The sequence below is a fragment of the Ursus arctos genome, unplaced genomic scaffold (assembly GCF_023065955.2).
Source record: "Ursus arctos isolate Adak ecotype North America unplaced genomic scaffold, UrsArc2.0 scaffold_14, whole genome shotgun sequence".
Lineage (NCBI taxonomy): Eukaryota > Metazoa > Chordata > Mammalia > Carnivora > Ursidae > Ursus > Ursus arctos.
Genome location: NW_026622808.1, coordinates 71,678,138 through 71,695,002, shown reverse-complemented (window position 1 = coordinate 71,695,002; position 16,865 = coordinate 71,678,138). Strand labels below are relative to the sequence as shown.

Sequence of the window (16,865 nt, the reverse complement as noted above, 5' to 3'; positions counted from 1 at the left end):
AGGGCAAAGAAATTTCTCACGTACCAAGGCAAAGGCATCAGAATTACGTCAGACCTGTCTACACAGACCTGGAATGAGAGAAAGGGTTGGGGGAGCATTTTTAAAGCTCTTTCAGAGAAAAACATGCAGCCAAGGATCCTTTATCCAGCAAGGCTGTCATTCAGAATTGATGGAGAAATAAAGACATTTCAGAATCGACAGTCACTAGCCAATTTCGTAACCACGAAACCAGCCCTACAGGAGGTATTACGGGGGGTTCTATAAAAGTAAAAAGGCCCCAAGAGTGATACAGAACAGAAAGTCACAGCCAATACAAACAAAGACTTTACTGACAACATGGCAGAATTAAAAGCATATCTCTCAGTACTCAGCCTGAACACTAATGGTTTAAATTCTGGTTTCAAACGCCACAGGGTTGCAGATTGGATAAAAAGAAATGACCCATCCATTTGCTGTCTATAAGAGACTCATTTCGAACCCAAAGATGCATTCAGACTGAGAGTAAGGGGATGGAGTACCATCTTTCACGCAAATGGACCTCAAAAGAAAGCTGGGGTAGCAATTCTCATATCAGATAAATTGGATTTTAAACTACAGACTATAGTTAGAGATGCAGAAGGGCACTATATTATTCTTAAAGGAAGTATTCAACAAGTGGATATGACAATTATAAATATATATGCCCCCAACAGGGGAGCAGCAAGATACACAAGCCAACTCTTAACCAGAATAAAGAGACATATAGATAAAAATACATTAATAGTAGGGGACCTCAACACTCCACTCTCAGAAATAGACAGAACACCCTGGCAAAAACTAAGCAAAGAATCAAAGGCTTTGAATGCCATACTCGACGAGTTGGACCTCTTAGATATATACAGAACACTACACCCCAGAACCAAAGAATACTCATTCTATTCTAATGCCCATGGAACATTTTCAAGAATAGACCATGTTCTGGGACACAAAACAGGTCTCAGCCGATACCAAAAGATTGAAATTATCCCCTGCATATTCTCAGACCACAACGCTCTGAAATTGGAACTCAACCACAAGGAAAAATTTGGAAGAAACTCAAACACTTGGAGACTAAGAACCATCCTGCTCAGGAATGACTCGATAAACCAGGAAATCAAAAATCAAATTAAACAATTTATGGAGACCAATGAGAATGAAAATACAACGGTCCAAAACCTATGGGATACTGCAAAGGCAGTCCTAAGGGGGAAATACATAGCCATCCAAGCCTCACTCAAAAGAATAGAAAAATCTAATATGCAGTTTTTATATTCTCACCTCAAGAAGCTGGAACAGCAACAGAGGGACAGGCCTAATCCACGCACAAGGAAGCAGTTGACCAAAATTAAAGCTGAAATCAATCAAGCAGAAACCAGAAGTACAGTAGAGCAGATCAACAGGACTAGAAGCTGGTTCTTGGAGAGAATCAATAAAATTGACAGACCACTGGCAAGACTTATCCAAAAGAAAAGAGAAAGGACCCAGATTATTAAAATTATGAATGAAAAAGGAGAGGTCACGACGAACACCATTGAAATTGGAAGGATTATTAGAAATTTTTATCAACAGCTATATGCCAATAAACTAAGCAATCTGGAAGAGATGGAATCCTTCCTGGAAACCTATAAACTACCAAGATTGAAAAAGGAAGAAATTGATTTCTTAAACAGGCCAATTAATTATGAAGAAATTGAGTCAGTGATAAACAACCTTCCAAATAACAAAACTCCAGGCCCGGACGGTTTTCCTGGGGAATTCTACCAAACATTCAAAGAAGAAATAATACCTATTCTCCTAAAGCTATTTCAAAAAATAGAAACAGAAGGAAAGCTACCAAACTCATTCTATGAGGCCAATATTACCTTGATCCCCAAACCAGGCAAAGACCCCCTCAAAAAGGAGAATTACAGACCGATTTCCCTAATGAATATGGACGCCAAAATCCTCAACAAGATACTTGCTAATAGAATCCAACAGTTCATTAAAAGGATTATCCACCACGATCAAGTGGGATTCATACCTGGGATGCAAGCGTGGTTCAATATTCGCAAATCAATCAGCGTGATACATCATATCAACAAGAAAAGACTCAGGAACCATATGATCCTCTCAATCGATGCCGAAAAAGCATTTGACAAAATACAGCATCCTTTCCTGATTAAAACCCTTCAGAGTGTAGGAATAGAAGGTACATTTCTCAATCTCATAAAAGCCATCTATGAAAAGCCTACTGCAATTATTATTCTCAATGGGGAAAAGCTGGAAGCCTTTCCCTTAAGATCAGGAACACGACAAGGATGCCCACTCTCGCCACTATTATTCAACATAGTACTAGAAGTCCTTGCAACAGCAATCAGACAACAAAAAGGGATCAAAGGTATTCAAATCGGCAAAGAAGAAGTCAAAATGTCTCTCTTCGCAGACGACATGATACTCTATATGGAAAACCCAAAAGAAGCCACTCCCAAACTATTAGAAGTTATAGAGCAATTCAGTAACGTGGCGGGATACAAAATCAATGCTCAGAAATCAGTTGCATTTCTGTACACGAATAACGAGAACGAAGAAAGAGAAATCAGGGAATCCATCCCATTTACAATAGCACCAAAAACCATACGTTACCTTGGAATTAACTTAACCAGAGACGTAAAGGACCTTTATTCTAGAAACTATAAATCACTCTTAAAAGACATTGAGGAAGACATAAAAAGATGGAAAGATATTCCATGCTCATGGATCGGAAGAATTAACATAGTTAAAATGTCCATGCTACCCAGAGCAATCTACACTTTCAATGCTATCCCGATCAAAATACCGAGAACGTTTTTCAAAGAACTGGAACAAACAGTCCTTAAATTTGTATGGAACCAGAAAAGACCCCGAATCTCCAAGGAACTGTTGAAAAGGAAAAACAAAGCTGGGGGCATCACAATGCCGGATTTCGAGCTGTACTACAAAGCTGTGATCACAAAGACAGCATGGTACTGGCACAAAAACAGACACATAGACCAATGGAACAGAATAGAGAGCCCAGAAATGGACCCTCAGCTCTTTGGGCAACTAATATTTGATAAAGCAGGAAAAAACATCCGGTGGGAAAAAGACAGTCTCTTCAATAAATGGTGCTGGGAAAATTGGACAGCTACATGCAAAAGAATGAAACTTGACCACTATCTCACACCATACACAAAAATAAACTCCAAATGGATGAAAGACCTCGATGTGAGACAGGAATCCATCAAAATTCTAGAGGAGAACATAGGCAGCAACCTCTGTGACATCGGCCAAAGCAACCTTTTTCATGATACATCCCCAAAGGCAAGAGAAACAAAAGATAAAATGAATTTATGGGACTTCATCAAGATTAAAAGTTTCTGCACATCCAAGGAAACAGTCAGAAAAACTAAGAGGCAGCCCACGGAATGGGAGAATATATTTGCAAATGACACTACAGATAAAGGACTGGTATCCAAGATCTACAAAGAACTTCTCAAACTCAATACACGAGAAACAAATAAACAAATCAAAAAATGGGCAGAAGATATGAACAGACACTTTTCCAATGAAGACATACAAATGGCTAACAGACACATGAAAAAATGTTCAAAATCATTAGCCATCAAGGAAATTCAAATCAAAACCACACTGAGATACCACCTTACGCCAGTTAGAATGGCAAAAATAGACAAGGCAAGAAACAACAATTGTTGGAGAGGATGTGGAGAAAGGGGATCCCTCCTACATTGTTGGTGGGAATGCAAGTTGGTACAGCCACTCTGGAAAACCGTGTGGTGGTCCCTTAAAAAGTTAAAAATTGAGCTACCCTATGATCCAGCCATTGCGCTACTGGGTGTTTACCCCAAAGATACAGACGTAGTGAAGAGAAGGGCCATATGCACCCCAATGTTCATAGCAGCAATGTCCACAATAGCTAAATCGTGGAAGGAGCCGAGATGCCCTGCAACAGATGACTGGATTAAGAAGTTGTGGTCCATATATACAATGGAATATTACTCAGCAATCAGAAAGAATGAGTTCTCAACATTTGCTACAACATGGACGGCACTGGAGGAGATAATGCTTAGTGAAATAAGTCAAGCAGAGAAAGACAACTATCATATGATTTCTCTCATCTATGGAACATAAGAACTAGAATGATCAGTCGGGGAAGAAAGAGATAAAGAAAGGGGGGGTAATCAGAAGGGGGAATGAAACATGAGAGACTATGGACTATGAGAAACAAACTGAGGGCTACAGAGGGGAGGGGGGTGGGGGAATGGGATAGACCGGTGATGGGTAGTAAGGAGGGCACGTATTGCATGGTGCACTGGGTGTTATACACAACTAATGAATCATCGAGCCTTACATCGAAAACCGGGGATGTACTGTATGGTACTGTACTGTACTGTACTGTACTGTAATATAATAAAAAATCATTATTAATAAAATAAAAAAAAAAAGAACACAGAAAAAAAAAAAAAAGGAGGAGGAGTGGAGGGCTGGGGAGCTTGCAGACCTCATAGAGATGAGGGAAGAAGAGCACCTGAGGGAAGGAAGCTGTGAGAAGAGGTGGGATGTGAAGTAAATAGGATTTTGGAGTGTGTGTAAGCATTTCAAAGCCAGATGAGGGGCCTGGGCATCTGAGGTGGAATGGAGGAGAAGGTCACTGGAGATGAAGCCGTCCAAAAACTGGGAGGCTTCGGTTTGCGATGAGTTATCCATGTGGATGCTGAGATAGTTCAGGATGGTGGTGGGATTTGGTGTGATCATTAGATGGTCCATTTTCCAGAACTGTGGGGAATTGACCAAGCCAGTAAAAGGTAGGGAAGGAAGCAAGACAGCGAGGACCAGGCCAGCAGGATAAACCATGGCCCTAGGGGACAGGTCTCCATCAAGGTAGATGGACACTGCTTTACGCTGCAATGGCAGTGCCAGAGATGTTGGGTAAGAGCCGGAGCAACAAAACCAGTCCAAGCATAGGTTCAGTGGCTTCTTGCTAAGAATGCAAAAAGAAAATCAGTGGGAAGTTGAGGCATCTATTAGAGAGACCAACTTAGATTCATTTCAGCAGAAGAGCTTTGGTAGGGGGGCCCTTCCCAAATGGGAATTTAGATCATATACACTTGAACATTTTAAAATGTCTTTTAATGTCTTACTGGTATAGGTTTCTACATGAAATCCTACGGGATCCTATCTAAGTTCTAGGTTTTCTAAATCTTTCCTTATTGGTTGCATCAAACAGGCTGCTTTCACTGATTCAGACAGTGATGATGACAAATAACCTCCAGGCACTTCTGGTCTGATTGTGTCTGGAAGGCTGACCCATAGAGCTGCATATACAAGCTCCCTTGCCCTATTGTTTTTGGTTGGTCCTGGTCTATGGGGAGACACAGAAAGGCACTGGCAGGACAGCAAGAGTGAGGGTGGGGTATCTGTATCTCTGTGCACTTCCCACTGCCCCGTGGCTGTGTTCTTCCACACAGACCTTCAGTGCCAGCCAGACAGCCCTCTCCTATAGCTGTAGGTTCAACTCTCCAGGGTTCTGAGAACCATTCCCACCCCCTCCTCTTGCCCCTGTGGCCTACACTGATCATCACTTCCTGTTGTTACCAGTCCTGGGCGCTTCACTGCCCCTTTGTGGTTTCCCATAACCTTGCCCACAACGTGGTCAATAAACTCTTCACTGAACACTGCTCAACTCCCATCAGTATGTGCCACCTCTCCCCTGCCAGAATCCTGACTTATCCAGTGAGTTATATCTTCAGAAGGACACCTAGCCTATCCACAAGAACAATTTGTCATTTCTTTGTGTATTTTTTTCCAATAAGAAGAAAATACTTACTGGATTAAGACGGAGTACAATGTTTTACTACCCTTCTCCTTAATCAAACTGGAGGGTAGGGAAAGACAATCCTAACTTTTTATTTTGAAATCTTTTTAGACTTCAGAGGAGTTCCAAAGTTAATAGTTTCCTGTATACCCTTCACCCAGCTTCTCCTGATGTTAACAGCCTACACAACCATAGGAATTATCAACTGAGACGTTAACGCTGCTACAATACTATTACCTAAATGAAAGAACATATTCAGGCTCCCCAGGTCTTTCCACCAGTGTCCTATTTCTGTCCCAGAATATCAATTCAGGCTGCCCATGTAGCTAGTCATCATGTCCCCTTGGTTTCTTCCAATCTGTGACAGTTCTACACCTTTCACGGTCTTTCATGACCTTGACACTCTTGAAGAGCACACTGGTCAGTTATTTTGTAGAATGTCCTTCAAATGGGTTTGTCTGGTGTTTCCTCACGATTAAACTGAGGTTATGGGTTTTGAGGGAAATCACACTGCAGAGGTGTAGTGCCCTCCTTCTTGTGTGGTATCTTACATGGAGGGGTGTGATACCACCAAGGCTGATCAGAGGTGGTGTTACCTGGTTAAGGTGGTGTCTGCTGGGATTCTCCACTATAAACCTACTATGTTTCCCGTCTCCTACTCTAAGTGAGTCATTAGGTCCAGTCCATACTCAAGGGGAGGGAATCAAGCTTCAGCCCCTAGAGAACAGAGTATCAAAGACTGAGGACATCCACGAACTACCATAGCCATGCACAAGGGTTTGGGGAGACAGCTTGAGGGGCCAAGCAAAGATCCTATTTCTCCTTAAAACGCCACGCCAGTGACAGCGATCACTATGGTATTCTAATGGTGATTTAATGCTTCCTTCATTCTATTTACATTTATTAACTTAAATGTTTCTCTAAGATAGAGTTGTCCCTTCTCCCCATTTATTTATTGACTTAATAATTTATTTATATGGTATGATTGGACTCACAGGTATGTATTTTATTCTTGAGGTCATAATTCTATTTTATTTATTTTGTTGCTAACATTATTCCACCTATGGGCACTGGGAGCTCATTCAGGTTGGATCCTGCTTCTTTCTGACATGCACCCACATGCCGTTCAGTACTTCCTTGCTTTCTGGCATTATCAGATACTTCAGGCACATCTTGTATTTTCTCTCCTCTGTCCCTGCTCTAGAATGAGATATTTCCCCAAGAATACTGGCTCCTTTTACTGAAAAATGGTATCAGAAACCAAGATCTGGACAGTAGTTGTGCTAGGTGATGCTGGGGTGGTACTGCTTCTAGGTCCTCTTAGTGGATGAAGCTAGGAAATATATGTATGTATACTAACCCATGTATGCACACATACCCATATTTATTGTTGTATCTATCTGCATACACATTAAAATAAACAGGAGTTCATATTGATATCTTTGAGTCCAACCCAGGATCATAGAATTCATTCTAGCATTGAGGAGATAGTTTTTAAAATGGACAAGAGTGTTGGAAAATAAAAAGAGGTATTCACAGTTTAACACAGATTACGAGGGCATCCCTAAGCAATGCAAAGCAGAGTAGTTAGGTTGGTAGAAGAACCCAAAGCCAAAAGTGAAAGCAGGAAAGGTCTACTGCACAAAGCAGAGGTGGCCTGAGGGTGATGAGAGCAGAAGGGAGTCTGGGACAACTGAAAGGGCATGTGGTTCAGAAAGCAGAGCAGCCGTTCACCTGGGTGGCTCAGTTGGTTAAGCATCCAACTCGTGATCTCAACTCAGGTTTTGATCTCAGGGTCATAAGCACCACATTGGGCGCTATGCTGTGTGTGGAGTCCACTTAAAAAAAAAAAGAAAGAAAGAAAAGCAGGAACTTCAAGAAGGGCTGGCCTCTTCCCTTGCCTACCAACAATGAGACACCTGGCCACCTGGCTGTAAGCAGAAGTAGTGAGTGTGTGTTGGGTTATAAACACAGGGCAGTGACCAGAATGGCTATCAAAAGATGGACACAGAGTCCCAAGATCCATAAGCCCAGTTACTGGCACATGCTTCCAGGCAACCCATTTTGACTCTCCACTTAATCACCAGAGGTGGTCTGCTTTAAAGGACAGCATTCGCAGAGTAAGAGGACATCTAAAATAAAATGACGTTTGACCAACCAAGAATCACTGTTCCCTAAAGGCAAACCAGAGTCATGGAAGGGACTCGTCAAAATCAACAAATGGAAGCACAAAAATCTAAGGAAAGAGAGTCAAAAAAGGAAACTGAATAAGACTCTAGGGTAAGTACATTAAGAGATATGAGAGAATGGTGCTTCCATAAGTAAAAAGACAATTTGAAATTCCAGAGAGCACAAACTTGATCTCTGAATTTAAAAGAGAGAAAGTTCTTGGAAAAGATGTGGAGGAGTAGGGGGTGGAGAAAGGGGATCCCTCTTACATTGTTGGTGGGCATGCAAGTTGGTACAGCCACTTTGGAAAACAGGGTGGAGGTCCCTTCAAAAGTTAAAAATTGAGCTACCCTATGACCCAGCCATTGCACTACTGGGTATTTACCGCAAAGATACAGACGTAGTGAAGAGAAGGGCCATATGCACCCCAATGTTCATAGCAGCAATGTCCACAATAGCTAAATCGTGGAAGGAGCCGAGATGCCCTTCAACAGATGACTGGATTAAGAAGATGTGGTCCATATATACAATGGAATATCACTCAGTTATCAGAAAGAACGATTACTCAACATTGGCAGTAAGATGGAAGGGACTGGAGGAGATTATGGTAAGTGAAATAAGTCAAGCAGAGAAAGACAATTATCATATGGTTTCACTCATTTATGGAACGTAAGAAATAGCAGGAAGATCGGTAGGAGAAGGAAGGGAAGAATGAAGAGAGGGTAATCAGAAGGGGGAATGAACCATGAGAGACTGTGGACTCTGGGAAACAAACGGAGGGCCTCAGAGGGGAGGGGGGTGGGGGAATGGGATAGACTGGTGATGGGTATTAAGGAGGGCACGTATTGCATGGAGCACTGGGTGTTATACGCAAATAATGAATCATGGAACATTACATCAAAAACTAAGGATATACTGTATGGTGACTAACATAACAAAATAAAAATTATTATTAAAAAAATAAATAAATCAATAAAATAAGAGAGAGAATTTAAAACAAAAGTTCTTCATTAGATGACCTCAACGGCATAGTGCACAAAGAGAGAGAGAGATGAAAAGTGATCTAGTGAAATGAAACACCAAGCAGAAGTACTCTCCCAGACTGGACACAGATATGGGAAATACGAAAAGAAAGTTAAGGAACTCAGAAGGCAGACTCAGAAGCTGCACTGTGTACCCAAAGTAGTTATATGGGGTGGCAGACAGAATGAATGAAGATCAAAATATTACAAATAACAGCAGCAACAACAAAAAGATTTCCATAGAGCTGAAGACAGACATATCTCTTTAGACAGGAAAATCTAAGATACATGCAAGAAAGCGAGAAAAGGTCCGTGCCAGAGACAATATGGTGAACACAGATGATAAAGAGAAATATCCCAAAAAGATATAGAAAGATAAACAGATTATCCAAAAGAAATTAGACTCTAAAAGTAGTGAGGTTTCCAGGAGGCACCTGGCTGGCTCAGTCAGAAGAGCACGTGACTCTTGATCTCAGAGTTCAAGCCCCAGGTTGGGTGTAAAGAATACTAAAAAATTTAAAAAGTTTTAAAAAGTAATGAGAGGGGGCACCTGGGTGGCTCAGTCAGTTAAGCATCTGCCTTCAGCTCAGGTCATGATCCCAGGGTCCCAGGATCGAGCCCCGCATCAAGCCCCTGCTCAGCGGGGAGTTTGCTTCTCCCTCTGGCTTGTGTATTCTCTCTCACTTTTTTTTCTTTCTCGCTCTCAAACAAATACATAAAATCTTAAAAAAAAAAAAAAGTAACGAGGTTTCCATCAGTAACACTAAGCACAAGAAGACACCGAAACTACAGCTCAGTACTGAAGAAAAGTAATTGTGAGCCATGCATTCTCTAGGCAACCAGGCCGGCATTCAAATGTGAGGATAAAATAAAGCCTGTCATACTGCAAATATCCAAAAAGTGTACTTCCAACAAATCTCATCTGAAACGATTGCTACAAGACACGCTAAAGTAAACAAACAAACAAACAAACAAACACCCTAAATTTAAAAGAAAACCTAGGGAGAATGATATCAGCAAGATGGAAGAGTGGGAAGCTCTGCCCTCTTTCCCCAAAGAAAACACTAAGTAACCAACAGACTGACCACAACTGCTTTGTGGGAATTCTAGAAACCAGTCACAGATCTGTAAAACCAAGCAAACGCTCAACCAAGAAAAACCCAAACTCAAAACAGTAGAAAATTCCAGTGTTTTTGGCTTATCCTTGGCCCAATCTCACCTCTGTACTGAGTAGTGCAGTGTTTGGTTCCTCTCTCAGGACAGAAGGAAAACAGTGAAATAGTCTGCACCATCCTGACTTGCCTGGAGGCCACCTGAGGGACTGGTTTCTGTTTTCCCTGACTTGGAGATCAGAAGCAAGAAGGTGGCATAGTTTGTACTATCAGTTTGCAGGCCACCAAAACCAGTGGTGGGTGCAGGGTAAAGTACAGCTGCAGGGGATTGCAGGCCCCTGTGTGTCTGGAGCAAAGAATATGGTCAGAGGAATAAAATAAAACATCTAAACCCCAAGCAGAAGCAGGGCTGGGCTTTTTGGGTTAATTAAGACATTTAATAGCAGCCCTGTGTGCTGAATTATGGTGAAAAAAACCCCACATACACAGACCCAGGGAAGACACACGCCCAGAAAAGGCCTGAGAAGACTTTAAGACTTCACGCCAGCTGGTTAGTGAAGGTCTTCCCCTTCACGGAGCAAGTCTGCAAAAACTGGGAGAGGTGGCTATTTTCTCAAATGCCAATTTTTTGACAAAAGGTGACAAGGCAGACAAAGAAACAGGGAAACACGGTCCACTCAAAGGAACAAGATAACTCTACAGAAACAAACCCTAAAGAAACAAAAGATTTGGACTTACCTGACAAAGCCTTTAAAACAACTGTGTTAAATATCTCAGTGGACTAAAGGAGGACATGGATAGGATCTAGAGAGAATCAGGAAAAGACATATGAACAAAATGAGAACATCTACAAAGAGCAATTATTACACAGGAACCAAACAGAAATACTGCAGCTGGAAAATACAATCACTGAACTGAAAACATTCACTAGAGGGGTTCAATAGCAGATGCAAACAGGAGGAAGAAAAAGTCAATGAATTTCACAATAATGTCATTTAAATTTGTCAAGTCTGAGAAACAATAACAAAAAAGAATGAAGAAAAGTGAACAAAGCCTACAGGATTTTTGGGGCACCATCAATCAGATCCATCCATCCATCCATCCATCCATCCATCCATCCATCCACCCAACCATTTAATGTGTATATCAGAAAGGGAAGAGAGACAAAATGGGGCAGAGAGCTTATTTGAAGAATGGCCCAATCTTCCCAAATTTGATGAAATACATATATATACAAATACAAAAAGGCCAACAAACCTGAGCAGGACAAACCCAAGGACCACACCAAGAAACATTATAATAAACCAAAGTCAAAGAAAAAGAGAGAATCTTGAAGCTACAAGAAAAAAGACAGTTATAAAACAAGAGATATTTGGGGCACCTAGATGGCTTAGTCAGTTAACCATTCGACTCTTGATTTTGGCTCAGTATTTCATGATCTCAGGGTCGTGAGATCAAGCCCTCCTTCAGGCTCCACACTCAGCAGGGAGTTTGCTTGGAGATTCTCTCCCTCCACCCCTTACCACTGTGCTCTCTCTCTCTCACACACACATAAATAAATAAATAAAATCTTTAAAAAGACCAAACAAGGAATTTTCAATAAGATTATCATCTTTCTTCCAGAAATCTTACAGGTCAGAAGATAATGGGATAATATATTCAAAGTGTTGGAAGAAAAAATAAATTAACCAGAAATTCTATATACAGCAGAACTGTCCTGCAACAAAAAGGGGAGAAACTAGGACATATCCAGATAAATAAATGCTGAGGGAGAGTTCAACACTGCTAGACCTGCCCTAAAAGAAGCCCTTCCAGTTAAAGCAACAGGATGCTAGACAAGCTAGACAAGTTAAAACGAGAGGATGTTAGACAAGCTAAAATGAGCCCTTCAAGTTAAAATGATAGGACACTAGACAAGAACTCAAAGCTGTACGAATATATAAAGTTATCTAGTACAGGTAAAAACTTGGACAAACATAAAAATGTATACTCTTTTAATGTTGGTTTGTAACTCAATTTTTTATTCTTTTATAGAATTTAAAAGACAAAATCACAAAAATAATAATACATTTATATTAATGGGTACTCAAATAAAAATATATGTTTTGTGACATCAGTAACATTAAATCAGGGGGTCCTAGGGGGGCAGAGCTGTAAAGGAGTAGATTTTTTTAATGTGATTGAAATTATTATCAGTTTAAAGTACATTGTTGTAATTTCAGGATGTTATATGTAATCCCTTATAGTAACCACAAAGAAAATATCTACAGAATATAAAAGGAGAATTACAGACCAATATCTCTGATGAATATGGATGCCAAAATTCTCAACAAGATCCTAGCCAATAGGATCCAACAGTACATTAAAAGGATTATCTATCAAGGGGCGCCTGGGTGGCACAGCGGTTAAGCGTCTGCCTTTGGCTCAGGGCGTGATCCCGGCATTATGGGATCGAGCCCCACATCAGGCTCCTCTGCTGTGAGCCTGCCTCTTCCTCTCCCACTCCCCCTGCTTGTGTTCCCTCTCTCACTGGCTGTCTCTATCTCTGTCAAATAAATAAATAAATCTTTAAAAAATAAAAATAAAAAAAAAATAAAAAGATTATCTATCAGGACCAGGTGGGATTTATTCCCGGGATGCAAGGGTGGTTCGACATTAGCAAATCAATCAATGTGATAGAGCACATTAATAACAGAAGAGACAAGAACCATATGATCCTCTCATTTGATGCAGAAAAAACATTTGACAAAATAAAGCATCCTTTCCTGATTAAAACTCTTCGACATGTAGGAATAGAGGGTACATTCCTCAATTTCATAAAACCCATCTTTGAAAAGCCCACAGTGAATATCATTCTCAATGGGACAAAGCTGAGAGCTTTTCCCTTAAGATCAGGAACACGACACGGATGCCCACTCTCGCCATTATTGTTCAACGTAGTACTAGAAGTCCTAGTAACAGCAATCAGACAACAAAAAGAAATAAAAGGTATTCAAATCGGCAAAGAAGAAGTCAAATTGTCTCTCTTTGCAGATGACATGATACTCTATATGGAAAACCCAAAAGACTCCACTCCCAAATTACTAGAACTTATAGAACAATTCAGTAATGTGGCAGGACACAAAAATCAATGCTCAGAAATCAGTTGCATTTCTATACACGAACAATGAGACTGAAGAAAGAGAAATCAGGGAATTGATTCCACTTACGATAGCACCAAAAACCGTAAGATACCTAGGAATAAACCTAACCAAAAAGGTAAAGGATCTATACTCTAGAAACTACAGAACACTGATGAAGGAAATTGAGGAAGACACAAAGAGATGGAAAAACATTTCATGCTCATGGATTGGAAGAATAAACATTGTTAAAATGTCTATGCTGCCCAGAGCAATCTACACTTTCAACACCATCCCTATGAAAATACCACTGGCATTTTCCAAAGAGCTGGAACAAACAATCCTAAAATTTGCATGGAAGCAGAAAAGACCCTGAATCACCAAGGAAATGCTGAAAAAGGAAAACAAAACTGGGGGCATCACATTGCCTGACTTCAGGCTATATTACAAAGCTGTGATCACCAAGGCAACATGGTACTGGCATAAAAACAGACACATAGATCAATGGAACAGAATAGAGAGCCCACATATGGACCCTCAACTCTATGGTCAACTTATCTTTGACAAATCATGTGACAATATCAATGGAAAAAAGACAGTCTCTTTAATAAATGGTGCTGGAAAAATTGAACAGCTATATACAAAAGAATGAAACTGGACCATTCTCTTATACCATACACAAAGATAAACTCAATGAAGACAGGAATCCACCCAAATCCTAGAGGAGAACACAGGCAGTAACCTCTTCCACATCAGCCACAGCAACTTCTTTCAAGACAGGTCTCCAAAGGCAAGGGAAACAAAAGCAAAAATGAACTTTTGGGACTTCATCAAGATAAAAAGCTTCTGCACAGCAAAGGAAACAGTCAACAAAACTAAGAGGCAACCCATGGAATGGGAGAATATATTTGCAAATGACACTACAGATAAAGGACTGGTATCCAAGATCTATAAAAAACTTCTCAAACTCAACACCCAAAAAAACAAATAATCATGTGAAAAAAATGGATAGAAGACATGAACAGACACTTTTCCAATGAAGACATACAAATGGCTAACAGAGACATGAAAAAATGTTCAAAATCATTAGCCATCAGGGAAATTAAAATCAAAACCACATGAGATACCACCTTACGCCAGTTAGAATGGCAAAAATTGACAAGAAAGGAAACAACAAATGTTGGTGAGGATGTGGAGAAAGGGGATCCCTCCTACATTGTTGGTGGGAATGCAAGCTGGTACAGCCACTCTGGAAAACAGTGTGGAGGTCCCTTAAAAAGTTAAAAATTGAGCTACCCTATGACCCAGCCATTGCACTACTGGGTATTTACCCCAAAGATACAGACGTAATGAAAAGAAGGGCCATATGCACCCCAATGTTCATAGCAGCAATGTTCACAATAGCTAAATCGTGGAAGGAGCCGAGATGCCCTTCAACAGACAAATGGATTAAGAAGATGTGGTCCATATATACAATGGAATATTACTCAGCCATCAGAAAGAACAATTACCCAACATTTGCAGCAACATGGATGGCACTGGAGGAGATAATACTAAGTGAAATAAGTCAAGCAGAGAAAGACAATTATCATATGATTTCTCTCATCTATGGAACATAAGAACTAGGAAGATTGGTAGGAGAAGAAAGGGATAAAGAAAGGGGGGGGTAATCAGAAGGGGGAATGAAACATGAGAGACTATGGACTCTGAGAAACAAACTGAGGGCCTCAGAGGGGAGGGGGGTGGGGGAATGGGATAGGCTGGCGATGGGTAGTAAGGGGGGCACGTATTGCATGGTGCACTCGGTGTTATATGCAACTAATGAATCATCGAACTTTACATCAGAAACCGGGGATGTACTGTATGGTGACTAACATAATATAATAAAAAAATATAATAATAGTAAAAAAAGTCACTGACCTGTATGCTTAAAATTTGTGAGTGTTTATTGTATTAATTTATACTTTAATGCAGTGATTTAAACAAAAATACAGAATGGGTGTTGAGTGCCTCAAAGGTTCTACTGTGATGATAATGGCGGTACTCTCCTTGGACAGATGACTGCAATGAATTATACTACTAGTTGTGTTTTCCCTCCATGTTCTGTGTACTTTTAACAAATTACAACGAAGATTTGATCACTGCAGAGAACGTTTAACATGCAGTTAAACATCATGAAATAAAAATGCGAACACCTTGAAATGCACCACAGCAGAGGCTGCAAGCAACATTTTTTTCCCGTCTCCAACAGTGCCCAATGTAATCATACGTGTGCGTGTCTATGTCATGTTATCTGCTGCTTAAAGCATTTCAGTGTCCTTACGGGTCTGTAAGTGATCCAGCCCTGCCTGTTAATTCCATATTACTGTTGTAACAAATTATCACAGATTTCACGGCTTAAAACAACAGAAATGCATTCTCCTACAGTTCCGGAGGCTGAGTCTGAAATAAGCCTTCTGGGGCAAAAATCAAGGTGTCAACAGGGCCTTACTCCCTCTGGAAGCTCAGGGAGGAATCTGTTTCTTCACCTTTTCCAGCAGGTAGAGCTACATTTCCTGGCTCTTCCTCCATCTTCAAATCCCGTGGCACAGCATCTTCTCCGCCTTGGCTTCCGTCACGTGGCCTTTTCTTCTTTAACTTCCTGTCCCTTGTGATGACCCTGGGGCCCACCTGGATAACCCAAAGTAATCTCACAGGTCCTTCACTTAGTCACACCCGCAAAGACGCTGTCCACGCAAGGACCCATGCACAGGCCCGACTGATTAGGATGGGGCTCTTCAAGGGCCACTGTCAGGCTGAGCACCCTTCACCCACCTCTCCAGCAGCCCCCTTCCCTCGCCTGCGCTATTCCAGCCGCACTGCTCTTCTTTCAATCTCTTGACCATACCATACCTCCTCTTGCCACAGGTCTGGTTCGCACACTGGTTCACGGCAGGGGAGAGACCACTCTGCATAACAGAAGGAGAATTTCCGTCCCCAGAAGAGCCGGGAGGGGTGGAACAAGTAACAGGGTGAGGACAGTGTGAGCTACAGAGCCCTGAGAAGACCCCTCTGCTGCCAGAGCATTCAAGCAGCCATTCTAGAGAACAAAATCCTCCAGCAGAGGGGGGTGGCGTGGTGATCCAAACCCCGTCTCCTCTCCCAAACCCTCCAGTAAGCCTGCGTCGCTCATTAGCTAGTACACGGACGTGTGGAGCCGGGCTCAGGGACACCGACAGCACCTGACACCGCGTTGGAGGAGAAACCAAGAGCACACAGGGCTGGGCCTGGCCCTTGCCAGCAGTCCAGTCGGGCCGTGGAAAACAGGACGGCAGACTGGGGAAGTGACCAGGTGGAGCATCGTGATAGGACCCAATCTCATGACACTCATTTTTCCAGAGTCCAACCCACCAGCTAACAAGCTATGGGGGAGCATGGGAGGTGCCCACGCATCCGTTCCTGGGGGGCAGGTGGCCCAGATGCTCAGATATCTACTTACGGCTGTGGAGAGTCGTGATGCCAGCGTCATTTCCAGGTTCCCCTTCAGGCCCACCAGGGGAGGCACCAAGGTCAACAGGTCTTTCACCTCCACAAACACAGGCCAGTGCTGGTGGGG

The 16,865-nt window shown here is 41.7% G+C and overlaps 1 protein-coding gene across 9 annotated transcripts in view; it reads right to left on the bottom strand.

Annotated features, from left to right (window-relative positions):
- The window catches only part of SLC41A3 (solute carrier family 41 member 3), an 81,553-nt gene that overhangs the window by 25,679 nt on the left and 39,009 nt on the right, over positions 1-16,865 (bottom strand). For all 9 annotated transcript variants that reach the window (XM_044385123.3, XM_044385119.3, XM_048226820.2 and 6 more), the window contains one exon: positions 16,749-16,856. In XM_044385123.3, coding sequence (XP_044241058.1) covers positions 16,749-16,856 — 108 coding nt within the window. The remainder of the gene's footprint in view (positions 1-16,748; positions 16,857-16,865) is intronic.